Consider the following 13,665-nt stretch of genomic DNA (forward strand, 5'->3'; position numbering starts at 1 on the left):
AGATGTTTTATTCCACAAATCCCATCAGCCCTAACTAGCATAGCCTGTGGTGAGGGATGATGGGAATTGTAGGCCAAGGGGCTCCAGCTTAGAACGTCACTTCAGCGCGCGAGGCTTAGTTCTTGACCATGCGCACCACACCGCTTGCGTTCGACCCCACCCGTTTCTCGCCAACGATCCCTCGAGGACCTCGCCACACGCATGCACACAGTGGACCAATCACTAGCGCCGGTTCTAACGTCCTTTTCTACCGCGACGCTCTTCAATACGCACAAGCCCATCCTCTGCCACCTTTCTATTGGTTCAAAAGGCCTTTTCTTCCTTTCGGCGGGTTGGCCGGCAGGATGACCGGCGCATGCGTCTTCCGGCTTTCCCGCAACGATACCCAATAAGGAGTCGCCTAGAGTACCACGTTAGAGAAGCTCCTGCTTTTTGACTCCGCCCTTCTCTCTCTTCTTGCCTGCCCCCGCCCCCGCCTTTCCTTTGGCTGTGTCAAGTGGCGGCCACCAACGTGGAGAGCGGAAGCCGCCGTGATTCTCTTTCGAACGCCTCCACTGTGTGAGTTAAAAAAGAAAGAAGAGCGCAGGTGGCGGCGGTTTGGGACTGTACCATCTCGCCTACCTTGAGATAAACAGGGGAGCGGCTGGAGACCAGACAGATATAAGCAGCACGTGAGGCTGCTGGGTGGTGCCGGATTCTCACCTGTGAGAAGGGTCGCCACTTCCCTTCCCGGCACCCCCGCAGTCGCTGAAGGTTTGGCGCGCCCCAACCGCTCTCCTGAGTGAGAGAACCTGAGGCGCGAGGAGGACGCGGCGGGTCAGTCAGTCAGTCATAACCGGTTTGAACCGGAGCGCTAGGAGGAGCCGCTTCAGCTGCCGCCATGGCTGAGACTGAGGAGAGGAGCTTGGACGACTTTTTCGCGAAGCGAGATAAAAAGAAACGGAAAGAGAAGAGCAGCCGGGGAGGTGCCACGGCAGCGGCTTCTTCGGCCGCCTCTTCCAACGCCGCTGCCGCCAGTGGGACTGGGGGAAGCCGGCAAGCCGAAACGGGCTCTGGGGCGGCCTCTCATTCCAACGCCACGGCTAAGGTGGCATATAAGGTAAGAGGCCGGGGGTGCGAGACTCAATTTGGGTGGGTTCTGAGTTCGAGTATGGCCAGGAACTTGGGTGTCGGAAAATGGGGGGAGAGATTGGGGAGCAGGAGGAGGAGGAGTAGATCTTTGGCTGATAGCTTCCTGTGGGCGTTGGTAGCTTCCTGTCGGCAGAGGGCGCCGATGCGGGGTCAGCCAGACCTTACTATGAGGCGTGTGGAAGTCTCCTTTGCTTCTAGGGAGGTGACTGAGCTTGAGGATCCTGCGAGCCCCTCCTCTTTGGGAACTGAACGGTGTAAGGCCACAAGGGAACGTGGAGTGGGGGGAAGCTCTGCCCACTTCTCCCGTAACAGATCATGTCGTTTCAGTGGCAGAGCCTCTGTTCTCACTGTGGGATCGAGGCATGCTGTCAGATACTGACCTGGGAATTTATTTAAACTCTCATTACTCATAGAGTTTTATCATGTGAGATCGGGATTCATGGCTGTAGCAACCCCAGCCATAGCTTTCCTGGAGCTTGTTAAACTTCTAGCTGGTAGAAGAGGAAACTTTCTGCATTCTTAAAATCATGGCTATGAAGGCTAAGCAGAGGGGAGTATTCACCATCAGTTACAGGAGTAGACCTTTTATTGCCTTCTAAGAATGGTTGACATAACAGCTAAAGCTGGTAAAGGCAGTTTGTGCCACAAATCATTTGAGCTTCTAATGACAGTAGAAATCTAGGAGTACTTTCAAATTCATACACATTGTTTCAGGGGCTGGGGAAGTGTTACCTGATCCATAACAGCTAAATGCCATAGTTCTGTACCCACAGTGGCTGCCCAGCTGTCTTTAGGAAGCCCACTAGCAGGACGTGAAGTGGTAGCATCTTCTAGTTTATATTCCACAGAAGTTGGTATACAGAGATGTATGACCTTTGAGATAATAGGGTCCTGATTAGCAGCCCTTGGTAACTTTATTCTGTATGAATTTACCTAATCCTCTTTTAAAGCTGTTCATATTGGTAAACAAACAAAATTTGTTTTAGTTTATGAGCTGTGTAAAGAAGTACTTTCTGTCTCTTCAAGAAATGGATCTGGATGACCTCTTAGGATGACCATCTGAGATGGAGAAAAACTTTTCTCTATATGCTTTTTTCATACTGTGTATAACTAACTTCCCCTTATATTTTTCCAAGCGTAAAAAAGGCAAAATTGTAAATTTTCTTGGAGTTACATCTATGGTTAATATCTTTCAAGATTTGAGGCTGTGAATCTTCAAGATTCTGAAAAACTGAGGGCAGAGCTGTGTTTAAGTCATGTGTTTTCATTATTGTCACTAAAGCAGACCTTTGTCACAGAATAGTAGAGTTGGTAGGGGCAAAAGTGACCATCAGGTGCAACCTCCTGCTTGTGATTTTGTCACATCAAGTTTTATTCTTCCTAAATGTTACAAATGAACAGGTAGTTACATAAACTCTACTCTAAATTGTTTTGCTGCTCGAAATGGTCATCGTGCTCTTGTCATGTAGCCATAGTCACGTCTCAGTGGTCTGTCCAGAAAGATATTTCCAGTAGTATTTTAAGAAATCACTTTGTGGCAACCAGTTGCTTGCATACACCTGGCCAGGAATAGCAAGTACCATAATGAATGGATTAAAACAGCCTCCATGAGCCCTTGTTCATTCATATCAATAATAAGACCAAGTAAAGACTGTTTAACTGGTATTACATTTTCATCCTAGCAGAGCAAAGGAAATAGCAAGGGATAAAATCTTTATCAAATTCCATTATCATGCTTAATCTCTTTATCACTGTAACCATTTCTGAGTAGCTAAACATTTTGCAAGCCCCTAGTTCAGCTAAGATAATCTAAAACATGGTTTTGAATAGATGATCATGAGCAATTTAAGGCTAGCCTCAGGCTCATGTGATTTCCTTCTCTGTATTCTCTGTCTGTAAGAGGAGGAGAGTAATAGCCTTTATGTTCATTTTTGAAGACAGAATATTGCATCATGGTTAGGAGAAAGTACGCATTTATACATAATGGTAGACTATGGGTAGAGAGGGTAGAAGCTCTTAGTCTTCTCTTGTGTGCAGAAATGGGAGGGAGAATGTGTCAAAGCCTCTGCAGGCGAGAGGTTGCTCCTAATCCTTGTTGCCATAGGTAATGGTTTTCCAGTTGAAACTTAATTTTCTTCATGTAGGTAAATCATAACTTCAAAGGATTTTGATCCAAAGATCACATATTTCACTTTTATGATAGGATGTTCAGTTCTTCATTGTTTCCTGCACTCTGAATACTGGCTCTGGGACCATAGACTGCAACAGAATGAAAGAAATACAGCAAGAAATAACATTCTAAAAAATTCATGCAGTATACTACATTTATGTCTGCCATAAAGAGGTTTTAATTTTTTGGAAAGAAGACTTAAGTTGTAAAGCGATATGCCGCTTGTTTTGTTTTTTAAATATTTCACCTATTAAGGTCTGTTCCTATCAGGCACCCAGTTTGGATAGCATTAAAATAACATAATGTTAAATAAAAACCAGTTAAGACTCATAAATCACTTGGGTCATGGTTTGAATTAGTTATTTAGAAGTGTAACATAGCCATGGATCTTGTCACCATAGCTCGGTGCTATTCACATAGTTATCTGCCTGTTCTTGGCTCATTGTGTTGTGCCAGGTTGGTCAGTGTTGCTTGTTGAATCAGGAAAAGATTCTCAAATAACCCAGTATTGCTCCATCTAACAAGCCATGCTGCCTGGGTTCAGGCAACGGAACAAGTCACACTCGTTTAAGCAAATTACTCTCAGTACTCACGACTACTGTTTTGAGACAGTGTGGTATAGTGTTGGACTGGGAGGTGGGAGATGTGGATTCTAGACCCCACTCAACTATGAAATCTGGGTGACTTTGGACTATTCACTGCTTCCCAGCCTAACCTACCTCCCAGGGCTGTTGTTAAGATAAAATGGAGAGGAAGATTGCCTTGGCTTTTTTGCAAGAGGAAGAAAGTTTAGATATAAATGCAATGTAGCAATAAAAATAATGTATTTTAGGGATATATGTGAACACTTGAAATGTGTGTTGTGCTTCTGACACAGGGAGTGTTCTGCTTCTGACACAGCAAAATAATCTGAAGTGTTGATAATGAGTCTAATGTTTGCATTTTGCAGGAAGAAGATGACTGGAAGGAATTTGAGCAAGAAGAAATAGTTGACTACAGTGGTCTGAGAGTTCAATCCATGCAAATTAGGTATTACTGTCTATAAAGGACATATCTGTGAATATCCATAGTTTCCTAATTAGTTTTATGGGTATCACCAATTACACATAGGATTTTCAGAGTCCAGGTAAAGAAAAGCATCTAATCAAGTAATATTTCTAAATTTAACCTGTGACATGTTACATTGCTTCAGTGCAATCACATTGCATGTTTGCACATTTTAGCCATTATTGCATGTTTCTATATCTTATTAAAATGTTTTTAATATTTCTGTGCTTAGTATGGCTAACAAAACAGCCTGTTGACATTTCTGGAAGTTCTGTTCCTAGTCATTGGGCCTGTTCACACATTAATACAAGCAGACTTGCTGATATGTGCTGATTGATTGCTCTTGCTTCATTCCTCCCACTAGTGGAAGAAGGTAAACTATTAAGCCTCTGTCCATAGTTTGTCTAACATTATATCTGAACTGGCATCTTTGGTGTGTTTCTGTCCTAATAAGACAGTCAGAAGTCAGGGCTTAGATGTACCAGGAACCAAACAGAGTGATTGAATTTATACTTAATATTTTTATTGTTTCATTTTGCTTAGTAATACTATCCTGTATGATGTCCATTAAAGCAAGTGTGAGCGATGCATAATGACCTCTCCTACACCTTGAGATATATGGTTTATTTAGCCCTAAATCCTTAGCACCCACTTTCTTTACTAACCAGAGGCACAAAGTTTGATGAAGTGCTTATGTTCTACTTGATAGTTTTTCTTAGTATCAGATATCATGTTTTGGTTGATGATACACAGGGTTGGAACACTTCAGGAGCACTGTGTTTTATATCACAATTGGCCAAATGTACCATGTATTAAAATATACATGCTTGATGCAAGTGATGGTGTTTTTCCTATCAGTGAAAAAGATGATGATGAAGGTGAAAAAAAAGAAGAGCCAAGCGATAATAGTGAAGAACCAGGTGGGTGTGTGGATAAGGTGTCTGGTCCTTGGAATAAATCTGCTCCTACACAACAAACAACAGTTGTTGAAACTGTCGGTGAGTTTGGCTTCATGTTCATTTACTAATTAAGGAATGTCAGCTAAACTGTCTGTTTTGGGCTTTCTATTTTAATTTGAGCTTTTTATAGCTGCTAATCAATATATATGCCAAGTTCAAACATTTGTGTTATGTAGTTCATACAAATGGGTAAAATTGGTATTTGGGGGGAGAAAATGGTGAATTATATAGTGAATGTAGTAGGTCTGTATTGTTAAAACCAAATTAATGTTTACCCATTCAGTGGTAAGTAGAAATTGTATAACACAATTCAACCCTCTATCACTACATGTCGTTTTTTGTGCATAGCACCTTATACCCATTGTTGGAAGGATATATCAAATTCTTAGGTACCAGAACTTTCAGGTTTATTAATAATTAGACTTTAATTTTTATTACTTCAAGCATTTAGGAGAATGAAGAATATGCACTCATAATATTGTAGCAAGATAGTAACAGCAGAATATGTGATTACTACTATTCATTGTTTTGCTAGAACAATTAGCAGGAGATACAATGGTATTTCTCCCTTTGCCCAAAAGGGGTGTTTCTCTTTGGCTTGATATACTTCTTGGACAGCATAGGCTCTTGTCTTAATTAAACTAATAAATTTACAAGCCTCCTTATAACTAACTCTAAAAAAGGAACATTATGTATCATCTGAAACTGTCCTGGATTCTGATGCTGTAACATTTAGACATCATTTCAAACAATGGTGGTAAATCATAGCACAAAGGCGGAACTTATCTGAACCTTCTATTTGCAATTTGAAATAAATTACCTTCTTCATTGTATTGGATAATCCTAGTTTGTTAACTATGTTTTGTACAAACAACATTTTCCATATTTGGGTGAAATAGGTAAGCTGGCTTCTTTCAAACAGCAGTGAAATTTTCTTTCATTACTAACAGAGGAGAGCCTATAACAAATTATGGTTCTTGTTAGACCTGAATGCAGCAGGGAGGTGGTGGCATTTTTTTTTACTAGTTATGATAATAGGCTACGTGTTTAAAAAAAAAAAAAGATTCCCCCATACCATGTGATTTATTGTAATGTAGAATAAATCTCTTGATTTAACTGGAATCAGATTTGATGTATACCAGAATTATTCTGGTACTGAAAGTACCTCATTCATCTAATTCCATAGCATCTTTCTAAAACTGTTTCATTAGCAGAAAGCCCAGAGCCAGTGCAGTCCAGTGGAGTATATAGGCCACCTGGTGCAAGAGAAGGCAGGACACGAAAAGTGCCACAAGGACCCCCGGAGATCTATAGCGATACACAGTTTCCATCATTGCAGTCTACTGCCAAGCATGTTGATACTAGAAAGTAAGTATAGTAATAGCACTCTGCAGAATTATTTTGAAGTTGCTTTTTCTACCCAGCCACTTCTTCAGAGCTTCATAAACCTATCCAGAGATCAACAAGTATGTGGAGTGACTTGGACCAGAAGCAGCAAATGGGCTTTAGGTGCAAATGTGCTGTTTTCCACCATATGGTTTGAATTTGCATACATTTGAATAACAGACTTTCTAAATAATTTAAAGAAAGCTGTTCAGAGGGGTGGGATGGTAGAAAATTGGAAGGCTCAGTCTGTGCCCATTCAAGATTTTATATTGCAGCCTTGTATGATCTTAAATTTAGATCACTGATTGCAGGACTCCAGTACTTTTCATATATTAACAGAATGGATAGGCATTGGTTTAATTTTGTGCCTAAGAGGTGGCTTGCTCTGCTAAATTGCAACTTAAACCATATTGCAAGGGTTCTTTTGTTTTTGTTTTTGGTTTTTTTTTGGGGCGTGTTTTTGGCCTGTAGAATAAATTATACTGACATATAGCTGTTACAGGGAGACTCCTCCCAGTTTCTCACTAAACCTGGGATTGTAACTGAAATCCTGAGAGCAACTTCAGATGCTCCCAAGATCTTGGGTGCGCTTGGTGGAATTTCTGGTGCCATATTGCAAGTTACTAATGAATCCATGCAGCATATTTTGGAAGAGGTTTGCCAAGCAGCATGAAGAGCTTCTGTTTGAGGAACACAACTTCAGATTGCTCTTGGGCATACAGTTCTTTGGGTCTAGGCCTGTGCTTTGGAACAGCTTACTCAGTGTTGCTTTCAATAGGATGTTAACATCCATATTGTTTGCTTGTTGTGGCAGTGTTCAAATCTTCTATGGGAGTCTGTATTAGGATGGTTGCTTCTGGCCATGGTCCAGTGAACTACACCACTAGCTCTCCAGCATTTCGCAGTTCTACCACTGGTGTTTCAAAAGCAGTTTGTGAAAAGGCATGTAGGTTTGTTCAAAGAAATGTCATCCTACTGACATGCACAAGCCCTTAGACATGCCTGTGGGTAGCTCCCTGGATTTGTGGCCCATTATACATTGTCATTGGCCCTGGTCATGGAATTTTGCAGCCAAAACTAGTGTCATTGAATTAATATTGCTAGGGGGAAAGTGTGTGTAAGACACTTACTGATTACATTTATTTTCCCTTAGGGATAAAGAAATGGAGAAGAGCTTTGAAGTAGTAAAACACAAAACTAGAGGTAGGGATGAGGTTTCAAAAACCCAGGCAACTAAACTTCAGCTAGACAACCAATATGCAGTGCTTGGGGATCAGTAAAGCTGCACACACATTACAATTACAGTGGTTATTTGATACCCTTCCAGTCTTAAGGTAACTAAACTACACCTATTATGAATGTGCTGTCTTATTTCTGCTGGATCTTCTGCATCAAGTGCAGACTACTTTTCACGTGATTGGCTCTTCTGCACTATGGAAATATGCTTAATTTGGTACACCTGACTTTCTTCTTTGGATATGAGGGAAATTAATGTAAATGGTCGAACAAGAGTCCCAAGTGTTTTACTCTGCAGCCGGTGGTTATTTCACATTTTTTTATGTTCAGATACTGAGCCTTCGTAAGGGTTGACTACCTCAGACTTGCTGCACTCATTGTGGACACCATGTGGATCACAACTTCTGGAAAAGGTTACAACTCTTTAGTGGCCATCTGAAACTCGAAACCAGCTCTCCTGGATTCCTCTCAGAAACCCTGCAGAAGTCAGCCATTTGGGTTCTGGTTTACTATAGATGACAAATTTAAGTGACCTTAAATGAGCAATTTGTCCTTTGCCCCCATCTATTACATCCTTTCATATGTAGCCATAATTTACTGGGAACCTCTAGTCTATACCACTTTCAGACATATGCAGTATAGTGTTGAGCTGTAGTTTGTTTTTTATTTAGGTGGCCAGAAAATACACATCCAGGTAGAAAATGTAGGGATATTTGTCTGCATATATTAATTGGTGTCAGCTATGTACATTCTTTAATTACTTTCCTGGCTTGAGAAATTGCAATATAGACAAGTAGCAGCATGAAATATGCAGACTATCCATACTTTTTTTTAATGGTTTTCCAAGTGACGACTAGGATTTCTGTAGTTTGCTTCCAATGGCCAATAAATGTCTGTGCTCCCCTAATATCGGAAGCTCAATTTTTGGGGAAACATGCCATATACTTAGCCTTAACAATGTATTATGGCAAGTATCAGCTGTTGGTCGCACACACTATTGTATTTGCAGGATGGAAATAATTATGTCTCATGAAAAATGTCCATTGTTGTGGATTTTTACTGGTTGAAATGTGGAAATATTCTGGGAATGAGATGTACTTTTCCTCTGCTGCCCGAAGATTTAGTGACAACTTTAGTTGTAGGTCACTTTTCTGACCTATATGACCATGGAGAGTTACTGCAAGTATTTGTATGCTAATATTTGCATTATGGTATACTGTATAACATTGAGTGAATAAAATTCAAAACAACTCCTGGAGAGGTTCCTGGAATATAGATGGTAATCCTAGTTATTTTTTCCTCTCTTCTAAATCTTGAGGGGGCCCTAGCCTCCAAGAGTCCACCTTCTTTCTGGAGTTTTGAGCAGGAATTCAGACTTCACAGAATTATTGCTTTGTGAGACAGATAGGTACTTCATCAAAATGTGATGCCTTTTGCAATTAAAGACCTGCTTTGATGTGAAATTACTAATTTACTGAACAAACTTTTTTCTCTGCTTAGAATGGCATTGTCTTCATTCCCATAGAGATTTGTCATAATTGAGAAAAAAGCTACTAAATAGTTGCCTTTAATATAGAAATAAAGCCAGGTCAGTGGATGCCCAGATCACTGGAAGTAAACCTGCAGTTGACACCACTGAGTTCTGAGTCTTTCCCAAATATGTGTCTTTTTGCCAACAAAACATTTGCAGGGTATTAAAGCTTAAAAAAATTATGTGAAATTGTATGTCACTTGATGACATAGCAGAAACATACAATTTTAAATCCCAACTTTGCATTTTATTAAGAATGCTGTTACACATGAATCAGGTTTTCATATACTGTATGATAGGGTAGATGAAGCTGTCCTTTGTAATGTCTCTTGAGTAACTGGGCATAGATGGCAGAGCAGAATAACATTATAAAATTAATAAATATAATAAATAGCAATGTACATGTTTTCATGATACCATGCATCATTTAAAATAAGTATGGCAAACCTGATGTATGATCATGATCTTCAAACTTGAGGCTGCAATCTTATGCACATCATGAGAAAGTAAGTCTGATTTAATCCTGTGAGCTTACTTTTGAATAGTTGGAATTAGCTTTACGCTGTTGCTAAGGATGGATGGCCCTCAGCTAGCTGGATACGTCTGGTCACGGTCTACCTCACCCTGCATGCATACTACCACTAGCAAAAACCACAGACAAATGTGAAGTGGCTAATTAATTGATGGCTTGCTATTTGTGAGGAAGCAACTCTGCTGAGGATGACAGGTATTTGTACTGAAACAACTATTCACCCAGCAGTTCCATTTTAGTACTCTTTAGAAGCTGTAGATTTATCTGCAAACCCTGTAACTCTTGGGTGCTCCCTAAATGACCCTGAAGCCAGCAGACCCTTACCCACTTAACACAGAGTCTGGTTGATCTCCTGGGCTTTCAGGGGGGAGATGTTGTTTTCTGTCTTTTGAGATTGCCATTTTTCTGCTTTAAAGCAGCAGAAAAACTGCACTTGGTTGTACTTATAGGGATAGAAGATTTAACCCTCTGTAATCCTAGATACCAATTGAGCAGGATGGGGAGATGGGGAGGGAAAATATCTGCATGCTCCAATGGGATCCCCTGAGCCAAAACAAGATGTTTTACTTGAGGCTGAAAAGGAAGTGTACCCCTGCCCTGCATTCTGATTCCTCAGTTTTTTTTCACATTGAAGAACATGCTTTGATTGAAATAGTAAGCCACTAAAATTTATCTAAAACACTGAAATGTTTTTTTTTTTAAATTCAAGATACAGTCCTAAAAAATAAGATGCCTAGTTATTTGATACAGCTGAATTATCCCATTAGGGCTAATTGTAGTCTTCCTCACTTGATCAAGTTATATTTCTGTAGGTGATCTTTGCCCTCTTAACACTGAAGTTTCTGGACATTAATAGAAGCCTAACTAGCTCTCTTTGTGATAACATATATCCTATTATAGAATTCCTTTGCAGATTTGAGAAGTGAGGAAAAAGTAAAGTCATATGGACTGCAAATGGTAATGATATATTTTGGACATCTGTTTTTCAGTTAATTTCTGGTAAACTCTCAAGTAAGATTTTTGGCTATTTACTTGAAGAATGGATCTAGCCTACTGTAGCCACTTGCTAAAATTTCAAGAAATACCCTAATATTTCTGCAACTGAAATCAAAGCTGACCTGTAGGAATCCATTACGGACTTGTTTCGTTTAGCTACTTATTCTATAGATGGATGTAATACAGAAATACTTCTAGTAGACTGTATACCATATTACTAATTGGTCATACCAATCTTTAGCTGCATCACTGAATTACTGACACTTTATTAAAAGTCCATGTCATTGTCATGTCCAAAACTGATATAGTAGTCATAACCTATACTTCAGTCAGCACTTGAAAACCAACTTTGGACAAATGAATGTGAGGGTCAATTAAGTGAGGTGTGTATGGTTGTTTTTTTAATTTAAAATGTTGGTAGCTTAACAAGGAATACATGTTGAGAGTAGAGTTTGTGGAATAGCCTTTTTATTCTGTATATGGCTGCGTAATTTTAATACACCTGATATTGGGAAGTATTGGTAAAGGGATCCCATGGAATGGAGTGCTTGAGAGCCTTTACCTAATTTCCAGAGGCTTTTGTAGAGCTACTCTAGTGTGGAAATTGCAATACACTGTGCAGATGTAGCAGTGCCTATACACAGTGTGGGGTCATGATCACCTTACACTGTTGGTGCACCTGCTGGATATATCCTGGAAGCCACATTAGATAGGAGTCTAGCTGCACAGAGTGCTGAACACAACTATTGTTTCAAGAACTTGAGGAATACTGGGCTGTGTGCATACAGGCTCCTATTCCTAATTGATAGCCAGTAAATTGGCAACAGGCAGGTAGTATCTATCTTTAGCCTACCACCATCATTCAGACTCTAGTTAGAGCTTTCTGAAGGGATGGCATCTTCCATACACTTTTCTTTCTACTTTAGTAGGACTTGGTTATAGAAGTGCTCAGTGTTGCCCTTCGACCGCTCTTATGACCTCTGATACTTATAGCAGAATATGTGGACTACTGGAAGTAATATTTGAAAGAATAAACTAAATTTGCATTTCTTTTGATAAACTGTGCCTAAGCCTAGCAAATTAGAGACAGCTGATCTGACTGTTTTCAGTAATGGTTCTTGGGGCGAATTCCAACAGCAAAAGTTCATGCCATATTGAATAGGGCTATTCCTTTTATCCAACTTAGAAGTTGTGAAACAGCTAGCACAATGCTAGTTGACAGTAAGCATTAAATGTACTACAAGGGGTGAGAATAAAAGCTTTGGCATTGATTCCTTCCCTTCTATGACATAATGTAATTCAAAATAGACTGATGCAGCTGTATTCTGCATTGTATATAATGTGTCTGAGAAGGGAAGTGAAGAATTGTTTGATATAAAGTGTGTTCTGGTGTAGAGAATGTTCTGAGAAAACAGTATAAGACTCCTTTGGCCTAGCTATCATTCAAGTATGAGGATAGTCAACATGGGACAGAATGAGGTGATAGAATTGTGTGTCTTTTGGACTGCAGGGTTAGATGGTTCACATCTTGAATGCTACATCATGTTTCTTACAGAGGAAAAGATCACATAAGGGGGAGAGGACTACACTAAACTTTTCTCAGTGTACTTATCTGAAAAAAGGGTATGGAGGAGCATTCAGAAATTGTGCATGACTTTGAAGTGGGACAACCTGAATTCTTTTCACTTCTACCAACTCATTCTGCCAGATATGCAAAACTGCTCAATGTTAGAAGAGAGGAAAGTACAATGATAAGAAATCCTCTAGGATTGGGGTTTCTCTCAAAGCAAATTCAAAACTACATTGTTCTTATCTGGAATTGGTTAAGTAAATGAGAACATTACTGAAATGAAAAATCATTTACCTAATCATACATTTAAGTAATCTTAAGAATTAGAAATGTTGTCACTTATGCCATCAAAAATGAAATATAGTAATTTTGCTGGTATGGATTACTCCCTTTTATTATAGTGTTTAAATATGAAAACTTGTCAAAGAGCACATCCATGAACATGGATGAAGAAAGCTGAACCCATTGCAAGGAAAGCATCATTTGTTCCAAATACGACAGAGAAGTGGGTGGACATCTTTGTGTGCCTCAGTTTACTAGGCTGTAAAAAGAATCCTTCCCTACCTCACAGGGGTGTTGTGAGGCTGACTTCATTGTTTGTAAGATGCTTTTGAGTTTTCCTGAAGGAAGGTGCTATTGAAGTGCAAGATATAACTAATCAGCTGACATCTGGCTGATTCTGACACAATAAAAATTCAATTTAGTTTTCATTACAGTATTTTGCTACTATAGAAAGCTTCTCTACAAAACATTATTTAAATGTGTATGGATCATGTAAAATGGACTTTGCAAGAAGGCATGGTTGAAGTTTTCAATCTTTATGCATCTCCTTCTGGTTTTATGTGATTAACTCTGCAGATCTAATTGTATTAACAAGGTTCTTGGGTTTTGCATGAAAATTAAGTTGAACTATAATTTTTTGTAAACTCCCTGAATGAAATAAATTTATGTTCACTCTGTTTGTATGAATCTACTGTTCTTACAGTGGTTTGTAAAAACAAAAGAAAGCTATATATTGCTTCTGTATATCTTAAGTTCATTTGCTGTACCATCTAGCTCCATTTGTATACTCTGTTCTGTTCTTGATACTTATTTACTTTGATGCTT

General features: G+C 39.6%; 1 protein-coding gene across 4 annotated transcripts; it reads left to right on the forward strand.

Annotated features, from left to right (window-relative positions):
• The first annotated feature begins 478 nt into the window (after positions 1–478).
• Positions 479–13,527, forward strand: CDV3 (CDV3 homolog). 4 transcript variants are annotated; one of them, XM_044456040.1, is made up of 5 exons: positions 479–1,099; positions 4,251–4,330; positions 5,207–5,346; positions 6,522–6,675; positions 7,847–13,527. In XM_044456040.1, the coding sequence occupies exons 1-5, from the start codon at positions 881–883 to the stop codon at positions 7,971–7,973; spliced, it is 720 nt and encodes a 239-aa protein (XP_044311975.1). In that variant the 5' UTR covers positions 479–880; the 3' UTR covers positions 7,974–13,527. The 4 variants fall into 4 exon arrangements, with proteins under 4 accessions (XP_044311975.1, XP_044311972.1, XP_044311992.1 ...); XM_044456037.1 differs by having other exon boundaries at positions 480–1,099; positions 6,519–6,675; XM_044456057.1 differs by having other exon boundaries at positions 480–1,099; positions 6,519–6,675; positions 12,960–13,527.
• The last annotated feature ends 138 nt before the right edge of the window (positions 13,528–13,665 follow it).

The sequence above is a fragment of the Varanus komodoensis genome, unplaced genomic scaffold, assembly GCF_004798865.1.
Source record: "Varanus komodoensis strain SLA01 unplaced genomic scaffold, ASM479886v1 scaffold10, whole genome shotgun sequence".
Taxonomy (NCBI): Eukaryota; Metazoa; Chordata; class Lepidosauria; order Squamata; family Varanidae; genus Varanus; species Varanus komodoensis.